The sequence below is a fragment of the Leptonychotes weddellii genome, chromosome 8 (genome assembly GCF_054177405.1).
Source record: "Leptonychotes weddellii isolate Sample4059 chromosome 8, ASM5417740v2, whole genome shotgun sequence".
Taxonomy (NCBI): domain Eukaryota; kingdom Metazoa; phylum Chordata; class Mammalia; order Carnivora; family Phocidae; genus Leptonychotes; species Leptonychotes weddellii.
In genome coordinates, this window is record NC_138376.1 from 17,625,264 (window position 1) to 17,652,909 (window position 27,646).

At 47.2% G+C, this 27,646-nt stretch overlaps 1 protein-coding gene across 3 annotated transcripts in view; it reads right to left on the bottom strand.

Moving 5' to 3' along the window:
• FARS2 (phenylalanyl-tRNA synthetase 2, mitochondrial) overlaps positions 1-27,646 on the bottom strand; it is a 471,129-nt gene that overhangs the window by 21,116 nt on the left and 422,367 nt on the right. The window contains exon 6 of one of the 3 annotated variants that reach the window (XM_081827739.1): positions 8,718-8,775. The exons of the other annotated variants lie outside the window; for them this stretch is intronic. Coding sequence (XP_081683865.1) covers positions 8,733-8,775 — 43 coding nt within the window. The 3' untranslated portion in view covers positions 8,718-8,732. Of the gene's footprint in view, positions 1-8,717; positions 8,776-27,646 lie in introns of those variants that run through there. 3 annotated transcript variants of the gene reach the window in all.

Sequence of the window (27,646 nt, forward strand, 5' to 3'; positions counted from 1 at the left end):
GCATTACTTTTGTGACCTTCCCTTCCTGTGGGTGCCTAGGCCTTGCTGACCCCGGGTCCCAGCAGCTCTTTCCACAGATGACTTCTGGGCACCATCCACAGCACTCCCCTAACACATTTTTCCAGGGCAGTGCCAAACATTTCATAATTACAGCTTCAGGGAAGCTTCAAGGGCAAGGAGAAAGGAAATGTGTACCAGAAGTCTTCTTTTCGTTCATTATTGCTACCGTGATAAATGTTCAAGTCCTCACCTTCCAGACCCTATTGTGTTCTGCACTGCTGCGTTTGTGGACTATCTATTCTGAGCTGCTGGTCCCAAAGCCTTCCCTGACAGCTTCACCTTATTCTCCTGGAGGTTTCCACTTTCCATCTGCAGGGAGGCTCCCAGGAGCATCAGAGCAAGAGAAGGGAGAGAAGGCAGGGGAGAAAGAACAAAGAGAAGGGTAGGAAGACTTTCCCTCTGTCTTCTGCTCCTACCCGGGGGAGGAGCCCCAACTCCACACCTGTTGGCTTAGGAGAAATGCACCTGCTTCTCACTCCAGTCTGAATGTGGTGAATTCAGACTTTCACCAATGCAATTTCAGAATTCAAAGATTCTGACTTTCAAGGAAGATGTTTTCCCCTAACATTGAGGAAATCTGACATATTTGTCGGTTAGCTCTGCCCTCTGAGGAGAAGACATGTGTCCTTCAGAACAAGCCCAGGGAGCTGGGTAGGGAGTGGGGGACGGGGGAGGGCAGGGAGCAAAATATTGGAAAGAGAAACAATGGTGGGCAGGGGTAGGCTGTGGGGAAGGGGGAGAAAGCTTCAGGAACACCGCATGTCATCTGAATAGCAGCTAGCAGAGCACCTGGTGTTAAAGAATCCCCATCTCCTCAGCAACTAAGGCTGGCCCCACCAAGTCTTTGAAATGGAGGATTTCTACAGCAGCAACACCACTCTTCTCTTGGGTTCCCATCTCCACCCTCATTCCTCCATGGAAAATAGACCCTAGGTGTGGCCTTTGGGAAGCTCCAAGTTTCTCCAGGTTGTGGAGAAAAGGGGGTGCTGTGTGGGTGGGCAGGGCTTCCAGCCCACTATCCTAGGAGCGTCCCTCAGCGTTTGTCTGTTCAATATGTATTTGTTGAAGGAAGTCCCACTGCTTAAATATGAGGGGGGTAAACTCCTGGCCTGGAGAACCTCTGAGGACCCCTCCACCTCGGACATCTCATGGTCCCACATGGCCCCAGGCAGACAGTGATAAATGCCCCCCTCCATCCCCGTTAGTCACAAGGAGCTGGCCAAGTATAAGGTGGTTGCAAGGAAGATGGGGTTGGCCCGCATCCCCTGTCCAGACAGCACAAGTCTTTGTCACACCAGGAATGGTCGGTTGTCCTTGGGAGAAGTTGGAATTGGTTGGCACCCCAAGGTGCCCAGGGATGCTGGAATTTGATAAAGTGAGACTTTCTGGGGCCTGGTGTCATTCTAAGGAAGTGAATGGGGGGCAGCTTTTCATCTCCCATGAGAGATTTTCTAGACAAATGAAACTGATTTTTGGTCAAATGGAGACCCTAAGTAGAACTATTTCACAAAACATAACCAATAGCTAGTGACTTAATCATTTCCCTTTTGTGCTCAAAGCCCACATGTGTGTAGGTGGAGAGGCTGACTAGAAATCACAGAAACCCAAGAGTCTGGTGGTAGCCTCTGAATTAGGGAGTCTCAGTTCCAGCTGTACATCGTGATGACCTGATGGGTTTGTTGAGCTCTGATGTTCAAGCCCCACCCTCGCCAAGTCTGATTTAAATGGCCTGGGTGGGGATGGGGGTGGGCATAGGGATTTTTTAAATGCTGACCAGGTGATCATGATGGGCAGCCAGGATTGAGGGCCACTGATCAAAACAACATCTGCACGACTTCCACCAATCTCATTCCTTGGTATTTACCCAAAGGAGCTGAAAACATGTCCCAGCAAAACCCTGTGCGTGGATGTTTATAGCAGCTTTATTCGTATATGCCAAAACTTGGAAGCAACCAGGATGGCCTTCAGTAGGAGAATGGATAAATAAACGCTGGTCTATCCAGACAATGGACTATTACCCTGCATTAAAAAGAAATGAGCCATCAAGCCATGAAAGACACACAGAGGAATCTTAAATGCATATCACTAAACGAAAGAAGCAATCCGCCCAGGCTACCTACTTCATGTCTCTAACTCTATGACATTCTAGAAAAAAGCAAAACCACTGTCCATTATCTGTGGAGACGGTAAAAAGAACTGGGGTTGTCAGGGGTTGGAGGACCGAGGGGTGAATAGGCACAGCAGAGAGGAGTTTTAGGGCAGTGAAATGACACTGTGTGATCCCATAATAATGGAGACATGTCCTTATACATTTGCCCAAACCCGCAACACCAGCAGTGAAGCCTCATGTCAACTCCGGACTTCGAGTGATGGTGACGTGTCCATGCAGGTTCCTCAATCGTAACAATGGCCCACTCTGGGGGGATGTTGGTGAGGGGGGAGGCTGTGCATGTGGGGGGGGGCAGGTAGGGGGCCTACGGGAAATCTCTGCACTCCTTTTCGCTCAACTTTGCTGTAAACCTAAAACTTCTCTAAAAAAAGTTAAGTCTCTTTAAAAAGTTGCATAAATTAACACGGGCAAGAGTCTTCTCACGTGATTCACTATATTGAACTTTCCATTAGTAAAACATAAGAGTGATGCATTTTTAAAGATTCAGGTCAGGTTTGTGTTGACAGAAGTGAAATGTCTGTCACTGGTTCATGTGGCGGTAACAGTGTCTTTTGAGGGAAGCTCTGAGGTACACTTTCCCCCAGAGAATCCTCAAGACCAGGCTCATGGCCAGCCCTCAGCAGGGACTTCTGAGAAGAACAGAGCTTCAAAGACTATGAGAGGGGCGCCTGGGTGGCTCAGTCGGTTCAGCGTCCAACTCTTGATGTTGGCTCAGGTCATGATTTCAGGGTCATGAGATCGAGCCCTGCATCTGGCTCCACGCTCAGCATGGAATCGGCTGGAGGTTCTCTCCCTCTGTCCCTCCCCCCACTCGCTCGCTCTCCCTTGCTCAGATAACTAAATAAATCTTAAAAAAAAAAAAAAAACACTGGGGCGCTTGGGTGGCTCAGTCGGTTAAACGTCTGCCTTCGGCTCAGGTCATGATCTCAGGGTCCTGGGATCGAGCCCTGCATCGGGCTCCCTGCTCAGCGGGGAGTCTGCTTCTCCCTCTGCCTGCCGTTCCCCCTGCTTGTGCTCGCTCTCTCTGTGTCAAATAAATAAATAGAATCTTAAAAAACAAACAAACAAATTAGCTACCCCCACGTCAGTGTTATCTAGAATTCTGCACCCAGATATTCACCCTCTCCTCCCAGGTTTTATGTGGCTGATGTTTCTGGGAGTGTCCATGTACAAAATGTGAGTAGTTAGGCACCCATCACAGCTTTGTTATACCTCTTCCTGCAAGCAGGATTTGACAGGAGAGAGTAGGCAAGGGGAAGGGTGAGGACCCCAGGGTTGAGATGGGGGCCCTTCGTCCTCTTCCGCTCCTGCATGCCTGTTTCTAGGGGCAGCTCTGTAGCAGGGGCTTGCAGGAGGGATGGCCAGCGGTCTCCAGCCAGTGTGCACAAGGCTTGGGAGGTCCTCCCTATTCCAACCAGACCTGACCCAGTGCCCACCTCCAGAAGAGAGGCTGGGCACGTGGACACCGAGGCGCCGTGGCCACTCGTGGCAGCCCAGTGGCAGGGTCCGAGAAGGGAGTGGGTGCCCGGAGGCTGAGGATGATGCGCCCATATGAATTCCCTGCATGGCGTGCTTCAGTCTAGGGCTCCACATACAGGGCACAGGGGACAAGCTCTGAGATGCTTCCCAGTCCAGCTGTCACCCAGGTCCTTTGAGACACCAGCAGGGCACTGGGATGTGGGCCACACAGTGTGTGGAAGTGACATTCACTCTTGAAGGAAACCTGGACTGTTTCCCACTGGGATGTGGTGGGAAAGAGCTTCAGGTCTGGAGTCAAGAGACCTTCCATTTACAACCCTGTGGTTTTATTTCCCTAGACCTCAATTTCCCCGTCTCGAAGCCAGTGCCGACGTCTGCCGTGCCTTCCATCCTAGAGGGTTGTACGGATCAGGTGGGGTGAAACCCTTTGAAATCTTATTGACCTTTCGAAATATAAGGGATCATTATCTGCCTGATCTGCCACTGGCTCTCTGGAGGAACACGGGGTCAGCATTTAACCAAATGCAACTTGCAGAGAAATCAAGACGCAGAGCAACTGGTGATACAGGCCGTCTGTGCCCATCACCCACGCCACAGAGGCAATCACTCTTTGGGGTTGCATGATGCCTGTCTCAGTGGCTTCCAAAACAACTAATCCTTTGATGTTAAATTTTAAAAAAATTAATTTCTCATTAGAGTTCCCTGAGAAAGGGAACTTTGTTTTTTGGTGGGTGTTTCTTTTTGCAAAGGATTTTTATTAATAATAATTTTTAAACCCCTGGTTCTGGAGTCAACCCCTTGTTCCAGAATCCCGTGGCGGTGCAGGCCCTAAGGAGTTGCCTGAGGCTGCTGCCCTCGGAAGGGAGCCACGCTGGCCTCAACAGCCCCCCACCTGCCCAGGACACTGACCGCATCTGCAGGAGGAAAGAGGGGCCCGGAAGGGCGTGACGCTCACGGTCCCCGACGACCAGCCATTCCCACAGACAGCCCCCTTTGCTTCTGCCCTACGAACACCTCTTGGCTCCCCCAGGAGGCATGCGACAACAATGCCCTTATAAATAGGCTCCTCCAACTTGGGGAGGTGGCAGTTTCAAGAAATCCGGTAGAAGAAACAGCCAGTGTTGCAATCCCGACAAGGTTCTTGGGCTTTTTCTTTTTCTCTTTCCTTTTTTTTTTTTTTTCTCCCTTTCCCTGTTTTAACTGTTAAAATTCATCTCCGACATTGCACACAGGAATGAAATCAACAGTCTCTTATCAGATCCCAAATCTGTCAGCGATGTCTACCAGCTGCCTGGAGCCAAAAGCCTCTTAGCACATGTGTGACTTGAGCTGAAAAAGGGGCTGGGACAACAACACAGGCAGTTTGGTTCTGACACCCTCGTTCCCAAACATTTGCTCATTTAGAGCACGGCAAGCAGCGCTGCCTCCATCCTTGTCTATCTCAGTTCCGTGCGCTTCCAGACGTGGTTCAAGCATCCCCCGGGCACGCATTAGTGTCCTCTCTCGGCAGGCAGGATCTGACAAAGCACCCAAGTTCTGAAAGCACTCGGCCCAGGGTGTGTGAGGGCTGAACCCTGCCCCAGGGATGACTGCCTTCTGCCTCTCCCCGGCTCAGCCCAACCTGATCAGGCACCCAGGCCTCCTGGGCAGTACCCTCAGCTCTTCCCATGCTGTGGAGACGTGGGCTTGCATGACAGGGTGAGGGGGAGAGCAGTGGGCCGAGTGCTTTCAGAACTTGGGTGCTTTGTCTGGCCAGTCCTCGGGCAACCCTTTGGCTGGGCAGCTCTGGGATCACTGGAGTGACACACCTTCTCCCATGACTTCTGCTGGAGAGAAACACAAGACTTAATGGAATGTCAGTTTCCTGAGAACAAGGGTGGGGTTAATCCATCTATGTATTTCTGGGCCCGGCATATAAGTGCCAGTATTAATAAGAACCACTCAAGGAGCATCTACCAAATGCCAGGTACTTTATATAGATCTTCTTGTGGATATTAATCTATTTCTTAAGCACATGAGTGGAAAAAGCTAGAAAATTAAGGAAACTTCCTGAGGTAGCAGAAGTTGGCAAAGCCACTTTTCCCTTGACTTTTTTATTATAGTGATTGATGAATGGATACATCAAATGGATGAATGAATGAATGCTGGAGTGAGTGAATGCATCGATCTCTGTTATCCCATCTAGTAATCAGTCTCTGTGTCTGTCTGTCTGAAGACAGAGAACATGACCGGAAGGAGGAACTTGGGTCTGCATGGCAAAGGTAGGGGACCCCAGGAGCTCAGGCCGGTGAAGACCTGGGTTTCTAGGTGTGTGGGGGGGTGAGCTCAGACTCATGGACAGTAGAAGCAGGAGCATCTCCTTCCTCTCCTCTTCAGCTTTCATGCCTGAACCCCAGTGCTATGGGGGTGCATGGCCGGAGTAGAGATGTTTTAGACTCTGCAACATCCAGGAGGAGACAAAGCAAGGATCTCTCTTTGCTGGTTGGAAAAGAGGCTATTTGCACTTGGTTATTCATACCACCAAGCAGAAGAGAGGGCACTTCTGGTTCTGACCCCATCATGCCCTTCGGTAGTATGTTTGCCCCAACAAGAGTACCCTTCATGGTTGTCTTGATCTGATTTAACCTGCATAAGATGAGGCAGAGGAAGGGGGGGAGGAGCAGAGCCCAGGTGAACACCTCTCCAGTGGGCCCATCTGGCTCCAAATCATCTCCCTCCCACCCAGGTAGAGGGCATCACTCGGCAGCAGTTGAAAGGTTAGAACCCAGATGTGTTGCCTTTGGAAATCTGAGCAGGAGAGTTTCCAAAGGCAGCCTTCCTGCCCATTCCTCGGGGTGTCCGCAGCCACCTGATCACTCCTCAAACAGCCCTTCCCCTCCCCTTCCTGTGTCTCAGCCTTGTTCTCTGCTCACCCGTCACCCTCCTTGTCTTCACCCTTAGCAAGCAGAGCCCTGACACTGACTCTGAGAGAGACAGCAACCTGGTGTGTTTGTTACTGCCATTGCTGCTGGCATCCCATGTCACAGAGGGACACACAGACCGCCAGAAGGACGGACCCAAGAGGAAGGCTTGGTGAACAGGGCAGGAGAGCTTATTCAGCCACATTCTTGAGCTCTTACCACACATCCAGCCCTGCGTTAAGCTCTGAGAGGGTTTGAGAAGAGACAGGGGGATGAGCCAGATGTAGTCTCCTGCTGAACAGATGGACAATGAGTCTTTATCCCATGTTTCAAGGGGACCCAGGATTTGCTTTAATCGGGTGTGATTAGACACATAGGCATGAAGATGACCGTCGTGAAGAAACAAGTCTGTGATACAGGAGGAACTGCACCCTACGCAGGGCCACACGGGAAGAACCAGGGTTGGTCAGAAAGCAGAACTAGGGGGAGAAAAACGTGGGCCAGAATCTTTACTGTGGTTTCCTTGGGTTGGAACAGGCAAAGCAAGGTGGGCAGGCTTAGGATTGGCTATTTTAAATCATTCAGTGGGCTCTGGGACATAAGGGCTGTCCCTGCTTGCCTGGCACCTGGCTCGGGGGTGATTAGGTGGACAGTGGCCAGCAGTGTGAAAGCCCATAGAGGATGTGGTTGGGATGCTCCTGGATTTGTTTGTCTGTATCTGAAAGATGAACCCTGAAGCAGATATTGCTATCTCCAGGAATTAGCTAACCCTGGGCAGTCCCTGCAGGGTCGGCAAGTCCTAAAGATGTCAAAGCATCAGAATATAGAAAATGAAAGTCAGTTAATACACCCAAGCTCCTGAGGACCCACTGGGGCAGAGGTCAGCCTTGAATGCTGGATATCCAAGAAAACATAGTAATGCTAACATGTAAAAAATACAAACTATATCCAGGATAATTCCCTTTCTAGATAGAAAACCAGAAAAAGTATGCTTCTGTGGTCATCCATGGAAACATCCCATCATCACCATCACCTTTTATTACTTCTGTTACCGTTTAAGGGAGGACATTAAGTGCAGGTACTGTGGCAGGTACTATGCAACCCTGGATGGTTGGTCCTACCTCTACCCACCCCTCCAACCATATCTTGGCCATCTTCCCTGGCTCCAATTCCTCCAACACACCAGGCTCCTCCCTGGCCTCTAGGCCTTTGCATATGCCCATCCCTCTGCCTGGTGTGCCCTTGGCCTGCCCACCACTCCACCTTGTGCGTGTGTGTGTGTGTGTGTGTGTGTGAGTTGGTTCACACAATAATTGCAGTGGAGAAGTCCCAAGATCTGCAGTTGACAAGCTGGAGGCAGGAGAACCAGTGGTGTGATTTTTTTGCTTGGAGGGCAGGAGAACACCCAGGCCCCAGCTCAATCAGTCAATCAGGCAGGCGAAGTTCCCTCTTATTCAGTCTTTTTGTTCTGTTCAGGTCTTTACTGGATTGGATGAAGCCCACCCACATGAGCAAGGACAATCTATTTACTCAGTCTACCATATCACGTTAATCTCATCCAGAAACACCCTCAGAGACACACCCAGAATGATGTTTGACCCAAAATCTGGGTACCCCGTGGTCCAGTCAAGTTGGAACACAAAATTAACCACACTATGTAAACATCCTACAGACCCCTAGAGCTTAAAATGTCCAGAACTGACCTCAATACCACCCCCCTCAACCCAGCATGCTGCCCAAGCCAGCCCCATGTCATACCTCTCACTCTTTCTCCACTTGGCTCAGCCACCAAGCCCCACAGCCCCGCCCCCTAAAGCATCTCTTCAGTCCGTTCCCACCTTTCATGGTCACGGTGCCAGCCTTCTTTGGACTCACTTGCCTGAGTTCTGGCCACTGCCTGTGTGGTCTCAGGTCTCCAGTGTTGCCTCCAATCTTGTCCTCACACTGCCATCCTTTCTGTCTTTATGAAGTAGCATGCCCTCAGCTGAGATCTGTTTGCAGCATCCTTTCAGGATGAAATTCCACTCCTGGGCCATATGCTCCAATGGCCGGGGAGGCCTCCTCCACTGGATCTGTTCTATGCAGTGGCTTGCACTCCTTGGCAGTAAGCACTTTACCAGAAGTCAAAGCCTCCAGCCTCCCACAGCCAAGCACCTCCACAGGGCTCTGTAGGAGAAGGAAGGCTGGTCTCAGTCCCATTCATGAGTCTCCTAATCAGGAACCTCATGGAGCATGGGTGGCATTATCCCCTGAAGGGCTGTTCATTCATTCATTCATCTGTTCATTTAACAAACGTATTCTGAAACAACATTTCATGACTAGGACTGTGCTAGACACTGGGGTATGAAGAGCAATAACACCTGACCTGCAATTAAGAAGTCAAGATGTGCTGTATGGAATTCAACTGACTATGCGAGGCAGCAAGAGGAAACACAGAGGGGCATGGTCAGTCCCTATGGTTTTCTAGATCCAGGAGGTGCTAATAAAAGGAGGGAGGGTAGGAGGAAGGAAGAAGGAAAAGAGAGCAGAGAAAGAAGAGAAAAAAAAAGGAATCCTTAATATACCCAAAGGAGTTGAAAACTTATGTCCATACACAAATCTGCACACGAATGTTTATAGCAGCTTTCTTCTTAAGTGCCAAAACTTGGAAGCAGCCAAGATGTCCTTTAGTAACTCAGTGGATAAATGAACTCTGGTCCATGCAGATAATGGAATATTATTCAGTGCTAAAAAGAAATGAGCTATCAAGCCACAAAAAGACATGAAGGAAACGTAAACGCATATCATTAAGTGAAACAAGTCAATCTGAAAAGGCTACATACTTTATGATTCCAACTCTATGACATCCTGGAAAAGGAAGATTATGAACACAGAAAAAGATAGGGATGAACAGGTGGAGGACAGAGGAATTTTAGGGTGCTGGAAATACTCTGATACTTTAATGATGGCAACTTGTGGAAACCCACAGAATGTACAACTCCAAGAGTGAACCCTAACCTAAGGTAAACTATGGACTTTGGGTGGTTTTCATGCACCAATGTAGATTCATCAATTGTAACAAAGGTCCCGCTCTGGTGGAGATGTTGATGATGGGGAAGTCTGTGCATGTGTGGGGGTGGGGGGTGTACAGGGAATCTGTACTTTCCTCTCAACTTTGCTGTGAACCTAAAACTGCTCTAAAAAATAGAGCCTATTTAAAAGAACAAAAAGAAAAGGTGGAGGGAGGCTGGGTTCTGCAGGAAATTGCTCCAAGTTTTCTGAAATCCTTTCTCTCCCACTTTTTTGAAACACAATGGCACTTAGCAGCTACCAGCTTCCTAGCCCGCCTCCCAGCCCCCGGTCATGGAGATGACCGTGGTCTGCGATCTGTGCGCTCTGACTCAGTCATCCGACCTGATGTCTGAATCCCTGGCCGGGTGCCCCCTCTGGTCGGACTGTGAAGGCCTCCTGAAGTCTCTACTCCCTGTCCTGCTGGAGCTGCTCCCCGGGCCCCACGGGAAGCAAGGGGACCCCTTGGCATCCGTAAGTCGGTGCCTGGGGCTTCGCTGTGTCTCTCTGCTCTGCGGGGACGCTTGGGTCTCCAGCTTTCCCCAATGGTCAGCTTCCTCTGGGCTTCTCCCCCTATAGCTTCTGCCTCTCATTTACCTCTTTTGACAATGCCCCTGCCTCCATCTTCTGGAAAGAGCCTTGTAAAATCTGCACCCATCCCGGATTCCCCTGGGGTCAGTAGGGATGTCTTCAGGTGACAGACCCTCTACTTCCGTGGCCTTGGGAGGGACTGCATGTGGGCTGGCTGGTCGGTGTTTACTCCCCTGGGATTTGACTATTCAGAGTTTAAATTTGATTCTCTGTCAGTGTAATTTTTTATGTGTTCTTTCTTTTTAATATATTTTTATATACTCATATATCATGCTTACATATTTTTATATATTCTTTCTTTTCCCCTGAAGTCTAAGGTATATGCTCAGCCCTGTCTATCCTAGGATGGCATTCTCCTTTCTACCACGATTCTTACTGATTCTTCTTCTAAGACCAAAAATTAATTCAGATAGTACTTCCCCTTATTGCTTCTTTTTGTTTTTCATTTCATGGCCAATTCAAAATTTATTTGAAAAAACTGAAATATTTAAGATGGACACGTCTATAGGATAATTGATGAACCTCTGTGCATCTGCCATCTGATTAGGGAAATAAAACGATACCCATACATTTGAAACTCTCGGAATACCAGTCCCTGGCTACATATCGTACCTGCTCACAAACAGGAGCACACGACCATGAAGTCAGACCTTACCATCACCACGCTTTTCTTTACACTGTTACTACATATGTGTGCATCCCTACCTGTTACACAGGATTGTTTTTTTTCATGTTTTACATTTATTGTAAATGCATCTCCATACATGTATCCTTTTTTTTTTTTTATTATATTCGGTTAGCCAGCATATAGTATGTCATTAGTTTTTGATGTAGTGTTCAATGATTCATTAGTTTCATATAACACCCGGTGCTCATCACCACACGTGCCCTCCTTAATACCCATCACCTGGTTACCCTCTGTAACCCTCAGTTGTTTTCCTGGAGTCCAGAGTCTCTCATAGTTTGTCTCTGATTTCTTCCCATTCAGTGTTCCCTCCCTTCCCCTGTGGTCCTGCGAGCTATTGCTTATGTTCCACATATGAGTAAAACCGTATGATAATTGTCCTTCTCCGCTTGACTTATTTCGCTCAGCATAATCCCCTCCAGTTCCATCCATGTCAGTGCAAATGGTGGGTATTCATTTTTTCTGTTGGCTGAGTAATATTCCATTGTATATATGAACCACATCTTCTTTATCCACTCATCTATTGAAGGACATCTTGGCTCCTTCCACAGTTTGGCTATTGTGGACACTGCTGTTATGAACATTGGGGTGCATGTGCCCCTTCTTTTCACTACATCTGTATCTTTGGGGTAAATACCTAGGAGTGCAATTGCTGGATCATATGGTAGCTCTATCTTCAACTTTTTGAGGAACCTCCATACTGTTTTCCAGAGTGGTTGCACCAGCTCGCATTCCCACCAACAGTGTAAGAGGCTTCCCCTTTCTCCACATCCTCGCCATCACTTGTTGTTTCCTGTCTTGTTAATTTTTGCCATTCTGACTGGTGTAAGGTGGTATCTCATTGTGGTTTTGATTTGTATTTCCCTGATGCATGTATTCTTATGCAGCTTGCTTTTCTTACTCAACATTACATTTTTTAGCTTCATGAATGTTAACATACAGAACAATGGCTCATGCATTTTCACTGCTGCATAGTACTTCCTTATATGAATATATCACAATTCATGTACCCATTGTTCTAGTGATGAACATTTTAAATGACTCCAGTTTTTTTTGTTTCTTTTTTGTTTTTTAATTCAAAGACTGCTGCTATGAAGATTCTAGGACAAGTCTTCTCTCACATTTCGATGAGATGCATTATCTTCACAGGTTTTTTTTTCATGTTAAACCATCTTTGGATTTTGGTAACTTGGCTACAGTGTATTTTTATTTTTATAAATCACTGGGTTTGGTTTGAAACTTTAACATGGATGCCTGTGGTCACAGGGGACAGGTGGCTGTTCCCAGTGTCAGGATAATCCTTGAAAAGCCTGGCGTAACTTGGGGGTGGGGGAAGAGTATAACCAACTCCTTCCTGACTGTTCCAACCATACCGCCCATTGTGCACCCCTCCTCCTCAGAGACATGCGCACCCCCGGCTCCAGGCCCTTCGATGTCGTTTGGGCACATATAACGCAGCAGCTGCTGCATCAGAGGCCTCCCTCCTCCCAGCTGGGTCCATTGCCAGGCAGCATGTCTGCCACTCCTCCCGTCCCCTAACTGAGTCTCTGCCATCCGCTCCAAGAGTCAAAATCCCACCCGGTGTCCATGCTCACCCCGCCATCCCCAGGGCGGCTGGGCAAAGTGTCCCCTACACAGCCAGGTGCTGCTTGGCAGGTGGACGTTGCTAATACTGGACGACTCACTCGATTTGTGAGAGGGACACAGATCCCATCTCATTGAGAGACAGCGGAACACGTGGATGAGAAGTACGTCTTCTTCACAGGGACATAAGGCTTTGCAAGGAGGCTAATGTGGAGTCTGTTTTGAGGTCCTGGGGGAGGGCGAGGGAGAGGGGAGTGGTCTTCCAGGGTCCGCCTCTTCTACTCTCCCCACTTGGAGCAAACCAGCAGCTGCTGAGCGTAATGCTGTAGGGGAAGCGGGGGCTTGGGGGCAGGGTCTACCACCAGAGTCACCCACTTCTGGCTTTTTTATTTTGTAGGAAACCCTAATTACTTGGGGAAAGGGAATTCAGAGCACCGTGAAGAAACCTAAAGGAAGAAAGAATCACCCAGGCTTAAACGAAATGCCCCTGTCCCTTCTGCCACCCGCAAACCCAGGCATGCCTCTCAGAAAGGAGAATAGACCCCAGAAAGGAAAAGAGCCACAGGGGGCGTCTAGCCTGATGGGCCCCCAGGCCGACGCACGGGGTCTCTCTGCCCCTGGCATGGCCCAGGACCAGCAGCAGCCGGATGCTGTACGTGGCGTGTCAGCAGCACCTGGGCGTGCGGACCCCTGGGTGCCAGATAGACACCCCCTGGCCAATCAGCACTTTGTTAAACCCCAGAGCCGGGGAGGGGAGAAACGCTGGGAACAAGCCCAGTTATACTTTCTATCTGCCTGAGAGGAGGTTCAGAATTGGACATGCATTATAGAAAATGTGGAGAAATATGTATTTTTGCCTGCTGGGTCTGTGGGCTACGAGTCACACTTGCCACGCCTCGTTAAGGGGTGACTCCTGCTGTGTCCGTGTGTCGTTAGCCCTAAGCTGCAACTCAGGCTGCTGCTGGTTTGTGGCTGCAAGCTGCAGCTAATGCACCTGGGAAGAAGCTGCAGCTCCCTGGATTCCTAGCTTGCAAACTCACACCCAAGCACTGGCGGTGACCCACCTAGTGAGCCAGCTCTCAGGCTCGGCGAGGCCAGCTTTTCAGGCTGTGAGAAGCCAGTGGGGACATGGAAAATCCAGCGGGGAGCAGGGGGGGTGGAGGCTTTAGAGCCTTCCGTGAGCAGCTGGGAGCAATATGTTCTCAGGCCCTGAGAACCCCCACAATAACGGGTCTGGCAGCGATGGGATCTTGCCGGGGATCAGGCGTGTGAGTTTGAGACCCCTTGTTTCCTAGTTTCTCCATGACCATGATAGTCATCCTATTATGCCTCAGTGCATTTCCCATCGGGGCCCCCGTGAGCTTGTGTGGCAGAGACATTTGACACTCCACAGGCTGTATGTAATTAGACTCAACGGAACACGCTGGTGGTTCTATTTTATTAAAGAAAAATGGAAATAAATTCACCTCAGAGAAAAGATCAAACCATGAAGTCATACGGTAAAGGGAATGGACCAAAAGGTTCTCTGCGTTGTGCTTGGTGCTGGTTCTTCGGGTGAACAGTTAAATTGTCTTTTAAAAGTCATTTTCTTTTTTCTCTCTTTTTTGAACTAATTCTATCCAACCATCCAGCCCAGACTCAGAACTGTTAACCTGGAAAAGAGGGGACATGTGGAGGTCGCCTTGGTAACTAGCACCTGTGTGGGTTGGAGCTCCTGCCCCCGGAGGATCCAAGCAGAGCGCGTCTGAATTGCTCTTGCCGCTCAGCTCTTTCCATCTTTGCCTAGAGGCATCAAGAAAGGTTTAGAAAGATGAGCACCAAACACACCCGTGTTCAGAGGACCATCTCTGCCTGGTGACACAGCTCCTGCTTCTCCCTCGGGTTTTCAAATTTGCTCATTAGTGTGGGTTGCAAATCTGCCTTTTTTCCTACGTTATCCTCAAGTCTCTGTTTAGATCATCAGAATTTTTTTTTTTTGGTATAAAATAGTACACTTTGACCCAGAATCTGGCTAAATGAACTAATCCACAAGATAGAAAAGGCTTGTATGTCTGAAGATGTTCACTGCGGCATTTTTTATACTGGTGACAAATAGCAACTTACATATAAATAGTAGGAGGGAGATTATGTAACTTGTAGTATATAGGAGAAATACACAATTTTGCAGTCAACTTACTATAACTGGCAACAGAGAAAAACACATCTCACAATCCTAAACTTTAAAAGAATACAATGTTATACATGTAGTAGGTAAAAAAAAAAAAAATACAGGCACAGGACAGAGGACTAGAAGGGAATGCATAGAAGAGTATTTGTCATTGTCTTAGGTGGGTGGCTTTAAGCATGGAATGAATAAAATGAATAGCATCCTTAACTTCTCCAAATATAAACCAATATCATAGTTTATTATTATTATTATTATTATTATTATTATTATTATTTTGAGAGAGAGAGACCATGTGTGCACTTGAGCGGGAGGTCGGGGAGGAGAGGGAGAGGGAAAGAGAGAATCCTGGAGCCTGAAGCGGGGCTCAATCTCACGGCCGAAATCGAGAATCTAACGCTTAACCTACTGAGCCACCCAGGCACCCAATATCATAGTTATTTTAAAAGGTCTCTTACCAGTTTTTTTTCTTTAAAGATTTTATTTATTTATTCATGAGAGAGAGAGAGAGAGAGGCAGAGGGAGGAGCAGGCTCCCAAGGAGCAGGGAGCCCGATGCGGGACTTGATCCCGGGACTCCAGGATCATGACCTGAGCCGAAGGCAGACGCTTAACCACCTGAGCCACCCAGGCGCCCACCAGTTTTTTTCCTAACTAAACCTGTTAGGTATGGGGCCAAGTGAGTCAAGGAGGTTTAAAGGTTGAACTTTTTCAAATTTGCAGGATCTCTTTTCACCTGAGCAATAAATCTGCTCTTCTTATCCCTGTTTTGTTTGTTTCTTTAGGCAAAATGCTTATTTTTCTTATCTAGTTGTTTTATTTAATGCTGTCTCTTATGCAATCTTTGGATCTCTAGGGAACTATTTTCCAATTGACCCTCTTATCCTTGTTGCGTCAATCATGGTTCCTGTCTCCCCACTGCAGTCTCAAAACCATTGTGTGTTAGGACAGAAAGGATGTTAGAGTCCCTCTCCCTAGCATTTCTCAAACTGGGGTCAGTTGCAGATGGGGAGATACAGGGCTTTGTTTTCATTTCTTCAATTTACTTTGGGTTGATCACTGTATAATAACTATAAGCATAAAGCATTTATATTTAGTTTTATAATTACACATATTTAAGTGTCGTTACAATAGAAATATTTTTAATCAACACTAGGGGAGCATGAGAATTTTCTTTATAAGGGGCCAGTCCTTATTAAGACTTCTCCTGTCTTCAAGTGATAAAGACCCTGGGTGCAAGGAAGGAGAATAACTGGGTCCTGCTCCCTCTGGAGTGGGGAGACTAGACCCTGTGCAGTGTGCTTAACTATCCCATGTAGGGTTTAGAAGTTCCAGCTGGGACTGGCCCATCAGACTTTACATCACAGATCTGAGAGCTCAGTGAGGGTTGTGGCTTCCCAATATCATCTTTAGAGTGATGATCAAATTTCCATAACCAGCCTAGACCTCTCCTCCGACCTCAAGATTTACACACTTGACATCTCTTCTTGGATATCTTAAACTTGACACAGCAAAAACAGAACCCCTAGTCCTTCCCACTGACAAGGACCCCTTCCTTGACCAAACTGTAGTCAGGCTCCTCTGAACCTTCTTCTCAACTTCCTTGGCCTTGGCCTGTTGTTCTTGGTTTGTGACCCCAGAATAGCAAGAAGCCTGCCAAACCATTTAGCAAGAATTCCCCCACCCTTGACACCTGATCAAGGTCCTCTTGGTAATTTTCTACAAGCTGACCCCCTCACCCTGCCTATTGGCTGTAAATTGCTGCTACCCTGTTGTATTGGAGTTGAATTTTTTCTTTTTTTTTTAATTATGTTATGTTAATCACCATACATTACATCATTAGTTTTTGATGTAGTGTTCCATGATTCATTGTTTGCATATAACACTCAGTGCTCCACGCAGAACGTGCCCTCTTTAATACCCATCACCAGGCTAACCCATCCCCCTACCCCCCTCCCCTCTAGAACCCTTAGTTTGTTTTTCAGAGTCCATAGTTTCTCACGGTTCGTCTCCCCCTCCAATTTCCCCCCTTCATTCTTCCCCTCCTATCTTCTTCTTTTTTTTTTTAAACATATCATGTAGTATTTGTTTCAGAGGTACAGGTCTGTGATTCAACAGTGCTCACCAGAGCACATACCCTCCCCAATGTCTATCACCCAGCGACACCATCCCTCCCACCCCCACCACTCCAGCAACCCTCAGTTTTGGAGTTGAATTTAACCTCTCTCCACTATTGCAATACTCTTGAATGAAGACTTCCTCACCTGTTTAAGTCTTTTCAATGTAGTTTATCTTGGGCACCTCCCATACACCCCAAATGAGTGCACTTTCAGTTTTCTCCACCAGTCCTCCAGGTGCTAGAGCCATGAAACCCTGATGCCACCCCTCCCCCTGTTCTTTGCCTCCCAGCAATCTATCTGGAATGCCTTCTCCCTCCCTCTCTCCCCACACTAGTCCCAGTCACCATGATCTCTAGCCTATGTGACTACAACCTCCGGCTGGTCTCCCACTTCCACTTTGGCCCCTTCCAAAGGGGCAAGAGTGAAATTCTTATAGGATAAATGAGATCATGACACTCTCCTGCTCAGACCTTCTAAGGGCTTCCCATTTCCCTGAGGTTAGAATCCAGACTCCTCACCTGACTACAAAGCCCTGGGAGATTGGCCTTAGCCCTTCTCTTCAGCCTCACGTCATTGTTACAGACTTATGCGTCTGTTTATCTATCTTTATGTTTCCTTCCCACTAAAATGTAAGCACCATGAGGGTAGGATCATGTCATTCTTGTTTGCTTTCATCTTTACATACCTATGACTATGACTGGGATGTGAATACTCTCAACCACAATTTGTTAAATGACTTAATTTAACCTTGTATTGAAATTGACTTTCAGACCCAAATGTGACACAGGAAACCGTCAAAATCCTAGAGGAGAAAGCAGGCAGCAATCTTTTGGACCTCAGCTGCAGCATATTCTTACTAGACGCAACTCCAGAGGCAAGGGAAACAAAAGCAAAAATGAACTATTGGGACTTCATCAAGATAAAAAGCTTCTGCACAGAGAAGGAAACAAGCAACAAAACTAAACGGCAGTCTATGGAATGGGAAAAGATATGTGCAAATGACATATCTGATGAAGGGCTAGTATCCAAAATCTATAATGAATTTATCAAACTCAACACCCAAAAAATAAGCAATCCAGTTAAAAAATGGGCAGAAGACACGAATGGACACTTTTCCAAAGAAGACATCTAGATGGCTAACAGACACATGAAAAGATGCTCAACATCACTCATCTCAAGGAAATATAAATCAAAACCATGATGAGATACCACCTCACACTTGTCACAATGGCTAAAATTAGCAACACAAGAAACAACAGGTATTGGTGAGGATGTGAAGAAAAAGGAACCTTCTTGCACTGTTGGTGGGAATGCAAATTGGTGCAGCCACTCTGGAAAACAGTATGGAGGTTCCTCAAAAAGTTGAAAATATAACTACCCTAAGATCCAGCAATTATATTACTAGGTATTTACCCAAAGGATACAAAAATACAGATCTGAAGGGGCATATGCACCCTGATGTTTATAGCAGCATTATCAACAATAGACAAACTATGGAGAGAGCCCAAATGTCCATCAACTGATGAATGGATAAAGAAGATGTGGTATATATACACAATGGAATATCACTCAGCCATCAAAAAGAATGAAATCTTGCCATTTACAATGACATGGATGGAGCTAGAGTGGATTAAGCTGAGCGAAATACGTTAGAGAAAGACATATACCATATAATTTCACTTGTATGTGGAATTTAAGAAAGAAAACAGATGAACATATGGGAAGGGGGGACAAAGGAGAGAGGGAAACAAGCCATAAGAGGGTTGCGGGGGATGTGGGTGGGAATGGGCTTGATGGGTGGTGGTAATTGAGGGCACTGGTTGTGATGAGCACTGGGTGTTGCGTGTAAGTGATGAATCACTGAATTCTACTCCAGAAACCAATATTGCATTGCATGTGAACTAAAATTTAAAGAATAATAAAAAAAGAAATTAGCTTTCAAATAAGCCCTCAGTCACCTGTTCCACATGACCCCATGTACAAAGCAAAGAGCCTAGTCTTCCTGGTGGGTTCCAGGGTCTTGTCTGCTCCAGGCAGCTCCTGTATGTCCACCTCAACACAGCCAAATACAGGCTGGTTGGGAGCAGAGAAACACGTATCTTTTATGTTAGCTTGAAAGTAGGACTGAATGTCCTTACATTCTGTGTCACAAAGTGGGAGGGTCAAATGACATTGACATTGTGTAGGCCGCGGGCAGATGAACGTGCTCCATAGCCCACTGTAACCATGAGTTCTGAGAAGTTGAAATGCACCCAGGGAGATATTTGGGAAATCTGAAACCTCTTCAGTCCAACAGCAGAGAATTTTTATATTTTATTTCCCTTGAAAAAAGTCACTAGGAATAAAATTAAGCATAAAAGGGTTTTTTTTTTTTTTTCCAGCTTATAGCTAAAAGGCTTTTTAGTTGGGCAATAGATTTTTGCTGAAAGTGGTTGTTTTATGTATGTCTGGTCTCTGGGATCCCCTGCTCAGTCTTCCTTAGCATCCCACACCGGAAGTGGGGAGAGAGATCCTCAGGAAACTCTCATGGCTTCAAAGCATGGCCTCACCCTCCTCGAGTTAAACAGTTTCTGAATGTGATTACATTAGGCTTAGTAAACAGATGACAGGACAGATGGGACAAGGGCTGAGTGAAGTCCTGAATAAGCGAGAGGGAAAACAGGCTTTCTTGGGAGACGTGTGTACACCGGTCTACACAACTGGTGGGGGTGTGGGCACCAACATACATGGGGGGCAGACAGGGCGGTGGGAGCTTGAAGAGCTCTCTTCTGATTGCTTTTATGTTCCAAGTGAACTGGGAACTGAGGTTAGCTCCTGAGTGTATGTAGGAGGAAGGGAGTGGTGGGGGCTCCAGGAGAGAGAAGGTGTGGATTGTTTGTCGAGAACCGGGAGAAGTGTGCTGACCGACAACATGTAGGAGCATCTAACAGTTCTGAGGGACCACTGAGGTTTGTGGTCATGAATTTAGAGTGACGCCTGTCTGTGTTGGTTGGCCTTTTCCTCCAGGAACAGAAAGTCCTGTGGGCATGAGTGCAGAGTAGGTGGAGAGACCCAGACAACCAGGGGAGTGGTTTTGGCAGGCAAGTGTGATGAAGACGGGAAGGGCGACTGAGTTATATATTTGCCTGGGACTGATTAAAATGATGGAATATGGGGTCTTTTCATCACAAGTTCTTTTATTTTTAAGATTTTATTTATTTATTTGATGCAGAGAGAGAAAGCACAAGCAGGGGGAGTAGCGGAGGCAAAGGGAAAGCAGGCTCCCCATTTGAGCAGGGAGCCCGATGCGGGGCTTGATCCCAGGACCCTGGGATCATGACCTGAGTGGAAGGCAGACGCTTAACCGACTGAGCCACCCAGGCGCCCCATCACAAGTTCTTTTGTGCCATTTGATTAGTTACCAGATCCATAATTGCTAATGTTTTTAATTAGAAAAAAAGAATAAAGTAGATATTGGTCAGATAAGAATGAGCCAGTCTAGGGAGATCCATACTGAGGTGATCTCAAGTCCAGCCTCCACATCTGTCAGGTGCTGCTCCCATCTCTCTCCTCCTTGGGGTAAGGTATGACCAGGACACGGGGATTGAGCAGTCCACTCTAGAATCTCCTGGGCCTCTGAATGGGTTTCTTGTCAGAGTGCGCCTGGCTCGCTAGGGCCCCCACTCTCCTTAAGATCAAGTCCATTCCTCACTCCTTGTGAAGTAAAGTATGTGTCAGTACACCAAAGGCAGGAGACTGAGGAGACTGTCTATCGGTAATGGGCTGAATTGTGTCTCCCCCCACCCCCAAATTCATATGAGTCCTAACGTCCAATACCTCAGCTGACCATATTCGGAGATAGGGTCTTTAAAGAGGTAACTAAGGTTAAAAGAGGTCACTGGGATGGGCCCTAAAGCAATCTGGCTGGTGTCCTCATAAGAAGTGGGGGATCAGGACACAGACCACACAGCAGGAAGACTGTGTGAGGACCCAGGGAGAAGGTGGCATCTACAAGCCAAGGATGGAGGCCACAGAAGGAACCAAGCCCACTGACACCCTGATCTTGGGCTTCCGGCCTCCAGAGCTGTGAGAGAAAATATTTTGGTATTTAAGCCACTCAGCCTATGGTACTCTGTCATAGCAGCCTGAGAAAACCAATATACCATCCAAACTAGGCAGACTGTTTTCTAGAATATTACTAAACTATGTCAAATATTTTAAAACTGTTTTATAAAATACAAGCTGAAATGTTTCAGCAATGCTTCCTCCTTTGCACATTTAGGTGTAAGTGAATTTCTGGTCGATGTATTCATAGGTTTAAGCATAAGGTATCTGGTTTATTTCGTATGTGTTTAGTTTTGCCTAACTGAATTCTTTTGCGATTTATATTAAGTCCCCAAATGACCTCTTCATGTAATGTTAAGGAAAGATTCAATAATTTCATCAGATAAGTAAATAAGTAAATCAGATGAAACCCAAATGAAATCGAAAGTCATCATGTTGGGGTCAAGTTTGTTCTATTTAGAGTGATAGTACACATTATAGAATGAGGCAAAAACAAGATGTATTCTTAATTGTGTGTGTGTGTATGTGTGTGTGTGCATACTGATGTATAAACTCTGGACAGAACATTTAAAAAAAAAACCCAACTATGGGAAGGTGCTAGAGAGTGGATATGAACAGCAGAAACCGGAAGGGCACTAGCTCTGGGTAGAATGGGTGCTTGTCTGGCTCTCACCTGGACACTCCCTGGTCGGCAGGTGGACCAGATGGAGCTGAGGCAGAAAACTCAGTCTTACTGCCTTGAGGAGTCAGAGCTGGGAGAGGGGCTGCCTGCAGGGCTGTAAAACAAATGGGGAAATGCCAGATAGGAGAGAGCCAGTGAGGGGAGCCTAACATCTGGATATAAACTGCCCCAGGGTCCATGGCTGGCCTCTGACTGCGCAGGCCTGGGAGAGAGTCCAGGGAACCTGGGAGGAGGAAGCTGTGGAGTGCTGAGGGGAGGGCCCATAAAAGAAGATGCAGGATGGTACAGCTGCTATGGAAAAAAGTATGGAGGTTCCTCAAAAAATTCAAAATAGAACTACCATGTGATCCAGTAGTTGCACTACTGGGTATTTACCCAAAGAATATGAAAACACTAATTTGAATTGATATATGCATCCCCATGTTTATTGCAGCATTATCTACCATAACCAAATTATGGAAACAGCCCAAGTGTCTACTAATAGATGAATGGATAAAGAAGATGTGTATCTGGTATACACACACTTACACACACACACACGAATATATATATATACACAATGGAATGTTACTTAGTCATAGAAAAGAATGAAATCTTGCCATTTGCAAGGACATGGATGGAACTAGAGAGTATAATGCTAAGTGAAATAAGTCAGAGAAAGACAAATGCCATACGATTTCACTCACACGTGGAATTTAAGAAACAAAACAGATGAACAAAGGGGGAAAAAAAAAAGAGACAAACCAAGAAACAGACTCTTCACTCTAGAGAACAAACAGATGGTTACCAGAGGGGAGGTGGTGGGAGGGATAGGTGGAATGGGAGAAGGGGATTAAGAGGACCCTTCCCATGATGAGCCCTGAGTGATGTATGAAAGTGCTGAATCACGGTATTGTACACATGAAACTAATATACACTGTATGCTAACTATATTGGAATTAAAATTTTAAAAAAAGAAGAACATGTAGGAAATGTCAAAAGGTTGAACTCTTGGGGGAGCATTTTCTCTGACCATGGTGGCATTAATCTAGAAACCAACACTTTGAAAATCCCCAGATAGCTTCGATGGACATTGGTAGCGCAACTGATGAATTGTGAATATGGACTGAGGATTAGGCAATAATATTTATCCGTGTAGAATTTCTAGGTTTGGACAATTATACTGTCATTATATAAAAGATTGTCCCTGTTCTTGAGAAATATCTACTGGGGTATTTGCAGCCAGATGGAGCAGTGTCGGGGAGGGAGAATGATAAAGCCAATCAACATAAGCAAGTGGTGAACCTGAGTAAAGGTATAAGGGAGTTCCTTGCACTATTTTTGCAACTTCTCTGGAAGTTTAAAATTACATCAAATAGAAAAACACTTAAAAACCTAACTCTGATCTTACCTGTCTCTTTTGCTTCCAATTGCTTCTTGAAAAGTTTGTATTAGAAATTTGAGGCAAGATTTTCCATTGCATGTGTTGAATCTCCCCCACCCGAGTGGGGAACGAAAAGGTTGGGACTGTGCCCGAACAGCAGGTACCCAGCATCTGGTCGCCCTCAGCTGGCCCCACTCCCAGGCACAGTCTCACTGTTAGGTGGCTTTTAAGTGGTCGGGCCCCTGTGTTAAACCACAAAGTGAATCACAGAAAGCCAGCGGCAAAGATTAGTGTCCACTAGATAAATGACCAGCAGCTATTGTCATCTTGTTCAAAGGGTAGAAACCTCTAGACAGGAAAGGTGAAGAACAATTGTCTCTGAATAATGAATTTGTGAGTGGTGGGGTGGTAGAGAGTGTTCAGAAAAGGATGAAGAGGGAAGGGAAAGATCACCTTACACCGCAAACCTTTTGAAGAGCAGTATTTGCTTTGTGACCTGCTTCTCTCCTGGTCTCTCACATCCCCCCACACCCCAGGCTCTTTCTATCTGCTCTCTGTTGCCTCTGAAGTAGACATGAGCTCCGTGCACTCGTCCTTCTAACAACCTCTCACCTGCCTTCCCGCATCTGGGACAATGGCTCCCTTTCATGTCTCGATGGAGCTGATTCCCACAAGACAAGGTAAAGATGCCAGAGACTACAGGCCCCAGCTGCCTTGTGCTCCACGAGGGCCATGACTCTGCACCCCCAATCTGATGCACCAGCCTGGAGCCTCGGGGACCCGAGGTCAGAGTGGCTGCAGGAGACAGAGACCCTGGGCAGCAGGGCAAGGGGCAGTGTCTGTGTGGCTGTCGCGGTGGTGTCCTCATGGTGAGGGTAGAGGTGTGGCTCCCAGCCACTCTGCGACTCACCCAGCACCTTCCCCCTCGCCCCCCGCGCCACCCCCCTCCGCCACCACACCTCTGCATGGACTTTTTTCTTATCCTGGTAAAATACGCACAATATAAAATTTACCACCCAAATCATTTTCAGTTGCACAATTCAGTGGCATCAAGCACTGTTTTGCAACCATCACCACCATCTAGTTCTAGAATTTATCACCTCACATGGAAACCCCATGCCCATTAAGCAATGACTTTCCACTCCTCCCCTGTCCACACTCCAGCCCTTGGCAACTGCTAATTTGCATTCGGCCTCTAAGGATCTGTCTATTCTGGAGGCGTCATATGAATGGACTCATTACGTGGTCTTTGTGCCTGGCTTCTGTCACTAAGCATAGTATTTTCAAGGTTCACCCGTGTTCTAGCATGTTATTGGAACTTCATTCCCTTTTACGGCTGAAGAATATTCCATTGTGTGGATGGACTACAGTTTGTTCATCCATTCACCCACTGATGGATGTTTGGGTTGTTTCCAACTTTTGGCTATTTGGGAACAGAGCTGTTGTGAATAGTCTTGTAAAAGTGTTTGTTTGAACACCTGTGCTTGGTTCTTTGGGGTATGTACTGAGGGATAGAATTGCTAGGTCATATGGTAATTCTATGTTTAACTTACAGAGGAGCAGTCCCACTTCTTTTCTTAGCTTCTTTTTAACACACTTTTTTTCAGCTTGATATGAGCAGAGTTTGTTTCTGTTGCTTGCGACTAAGATCCCTGACTAATGCCTCATTCCCATCTTACTGATGGGAAAACTGAGGCTCAGGGAGATTGAGCGGTCTGTCCAAGGCTCCTGGCTGGTAGGGGCTCGATCCAGGCCACAAACCCTTTAACAGTGTAGTGGCAGGACTCTGGGACAGTGACATTCCCTCTGTGTCTTACTTCCTGTATCATGCGGTGCAGTGGTTCCCAAGAGGGGTCCCCGGAGGCCAGGGTCTCCACGATTCAGTGGTGGGGGTCCAGGAACTGTTTTGAATATTTCACAAAGCTTAATGGAAAACCTCCACGTTCCCACAATGAGGCTATTCAGGCTATCTAAAATGTCAAGTTTCTTTGTTTTTGGCAGGAATTAAATCAACCCAGGGTGGTAATAAGGGTTATCTCCCGCTGATCAGAGTCTCCGGCTGGCAGCTATGTCTATCTTTGATTAATTTAAAAAATGGGAAAATGAATAAATTATTACTTGATAAATGCAGTTGTTTGGTAGATGAAAATCTCTTAAAACATGGGGTTCTTAGGGAAAAAAAGTCACAAATGAGTTTCTTGGTGGTTAAAAAAAAAAAAAAATCCATCAAAGCATTGGCCTGGTAGGAAAGTGTCCTAGGCCAGGCCTGGAGCTCTGCATCTGGCCTCCATTCTGCCACTGACAGCCAGGCCTCGTGGAAGTGACGGTGCCCATGAGGTCCTCAGTTTCTTCCTTTCTACCATGAGAGGTGGTACCTCGGTTCTGACCCTGACGAAGGAATGAGGCAATGAAGAGAGAATTCATTTCTTCTAGATGCCACAGCACAGTCTGGCCTCCCAGAGGAGCCAGACCCAAAGCCTGGCCTCCCCCAGGATCTCAGCATGGTCAGAGCCAAGAGATCCTGTGCTGAGAAAACCTGAAGGAAAAGGACACCCCCGCCTCTCTCCAGACCGCTCCCCTGCCGTGTCATCCATGTCTGTGATGATGCCGCCCTTCTCCTGTCATTCTCAGCTCCTCCGGTCAGCCCCAGGTCTTTATCTCTCATTTCCATCTCGCCTCTCTGTCAACCCTCTCCACCCCTCAGCCGTCTCCCATAGGGATCATTGCCCAGCTCCTCCTGGCTATCCCTTCCTGCTTCCCTGGCCACCTTCCCAGATTATGGGTATGTTCTCCTGCCCTTGGCCGGCAGCCATGATACCCGCCCTCTCCAGTGCGTCTCTCACCATCCTTAACACCAGGGCCCCACCACCAGGAGCCACATGCAGTCCCCCTGCCTGGGCCTGGCTGCTCCCTGCCTCCAAGACTTTGGGGCAACCACAATTGCTATCTTGACATTTAATTTAAGAAAGCACCCGAGGGGGTGCCTGGGTGGCTCAGTTGGTTAAGCGACTGCCTTCAGCTCAGGTCATGATCCCAGGGTCCTGGGATCGAGTCCCGCATCAGGTTCCCTGCTGTGTGGGGAGCCTGCTTCTCCCTCTCCCACTCCCCCTGCTTGTGTTCCCTCTCTCGCTGTGTCTCTCTCTGTCAAATAAATAAATAAAATCTTTAAAAAAAAAAAAAAAGAAAGCACCCGAGGGCTTAGCAGTTTAATTTCTGGTGATACACACCGTCCCTGACCGCAAATACAGGAAGCCCCCATGAATCAGAACACCGGTTTCTGTGGGATTTTGAACCAGTCCCTCCATTGTCTAGGTAGTGAATACTCTCATTGCTGGAAAGATTATTTGCCATCTGCCTAACCATGAGTTAAGGACATAAATAAATGAACATTTGTAAAGAGTTTAGGAACACTAGAAGAAAAGGCATGGGCCGTGAGTTAAACACACTTCATAAAGAGTCAGCTCTGGAGGGCCATCTTTCATGTTGTGAACACCAGTGTCCGTGACTGATTAATCCACAAACGGATGTTGGCCATCCTCGCGGGTGGAAAGGTCTTGGGGGTGAGCTCTGTGGGAAGTGCGTGGAGGTCTCAGTTGGAGTGGCCTTAGCATCTAGCACAACCATCCTGAGCTCCCCAGTCTCACCCTGCCTGGCCTGGCCTCTAAACACACTCTGTTCAGAGTCTGGACCCCAAGTTTCAGCTTAACTAGTCCCCTGGCCTGCGACAAGTTGCCCCTCCCCCTGTTTTTTTTTTTAAGATTTTATTTATTTGCGAGAGAGAGAATGAGAGACAGAGAGCATGAGAGGGAGGAGGGTCAGAGGGAGAAGCAGACTCCCCGCCGAGCAGGGAGCCCGATGCGGGACTCGATCCCGGGACTCCAGGATCATGACCTGAGCCGAAGGCAGTCGCTTAACCAACTGAGCCACCCAGGCGCCCCCCCTCCCCCTGTTTTGCACCACACTCCATTTTTAAGGCTGCTCAGCAAAGAGGCAGCAAAATGCAGGAGAGATCTAGAAGTGTCCCTGGGCCTGGCATCCAGAGAAATGGGTCCCATTCTAGTTCCTGTGGTTTCTGGTTGCCAAGTAGCTGAATGACATTGGGCCAGTCTGGGAGACACTGTTGGTTTCCTATAAAATAACATTCCCTGCTCCCCTTACTTTCTCTGGTAGAGACTTTTTCCTACAATAGAAGCTGGAAATGCTAGATACTTCCTTTCCCAGTTGTCTTGATGTTGGAGTATGGGCATGTGAACCAATCCTGGCCAATGAGACTTGAGAGAAAGCTAAGAAATATGTTCCCTATGATAAAAAGAAATTTGTGAAGAGAAACTAAGACTCTTTGCCGTTTTCATTCCTGCTTTTGGAGGCTGTATGGAGATATGTTGGTTGATGCTCTTGCAGCCCTATTGTAACCATGAGGGGAAGACATCGTCCTAGCAGTGCAGTTGGCAGAACACAAAGATGAGAAGAGCCTGGGGTCTCAGTAACAGCATCAGACTGCTGAATCAGCTGTGTCCTGCAGGCTTCTCGTTCTCTGAGATAATCGTGTAAGCCAGTCTAGATTGGGTATTCTGATTTCAATGGAAATTGAAATCACCCAGATAATACAGCAAGTCATTTGACTTCTCTGGGCCTCAGCAATTCATCTCTATAATGGGGCCACTGGACAAATGATTGCTAAAGTTCCCTTGGGTCCAGACATTTTGGGACACCTCCAAGTGCCACATTTTCTCCAGAAACTTCCCAGACCTCACAAT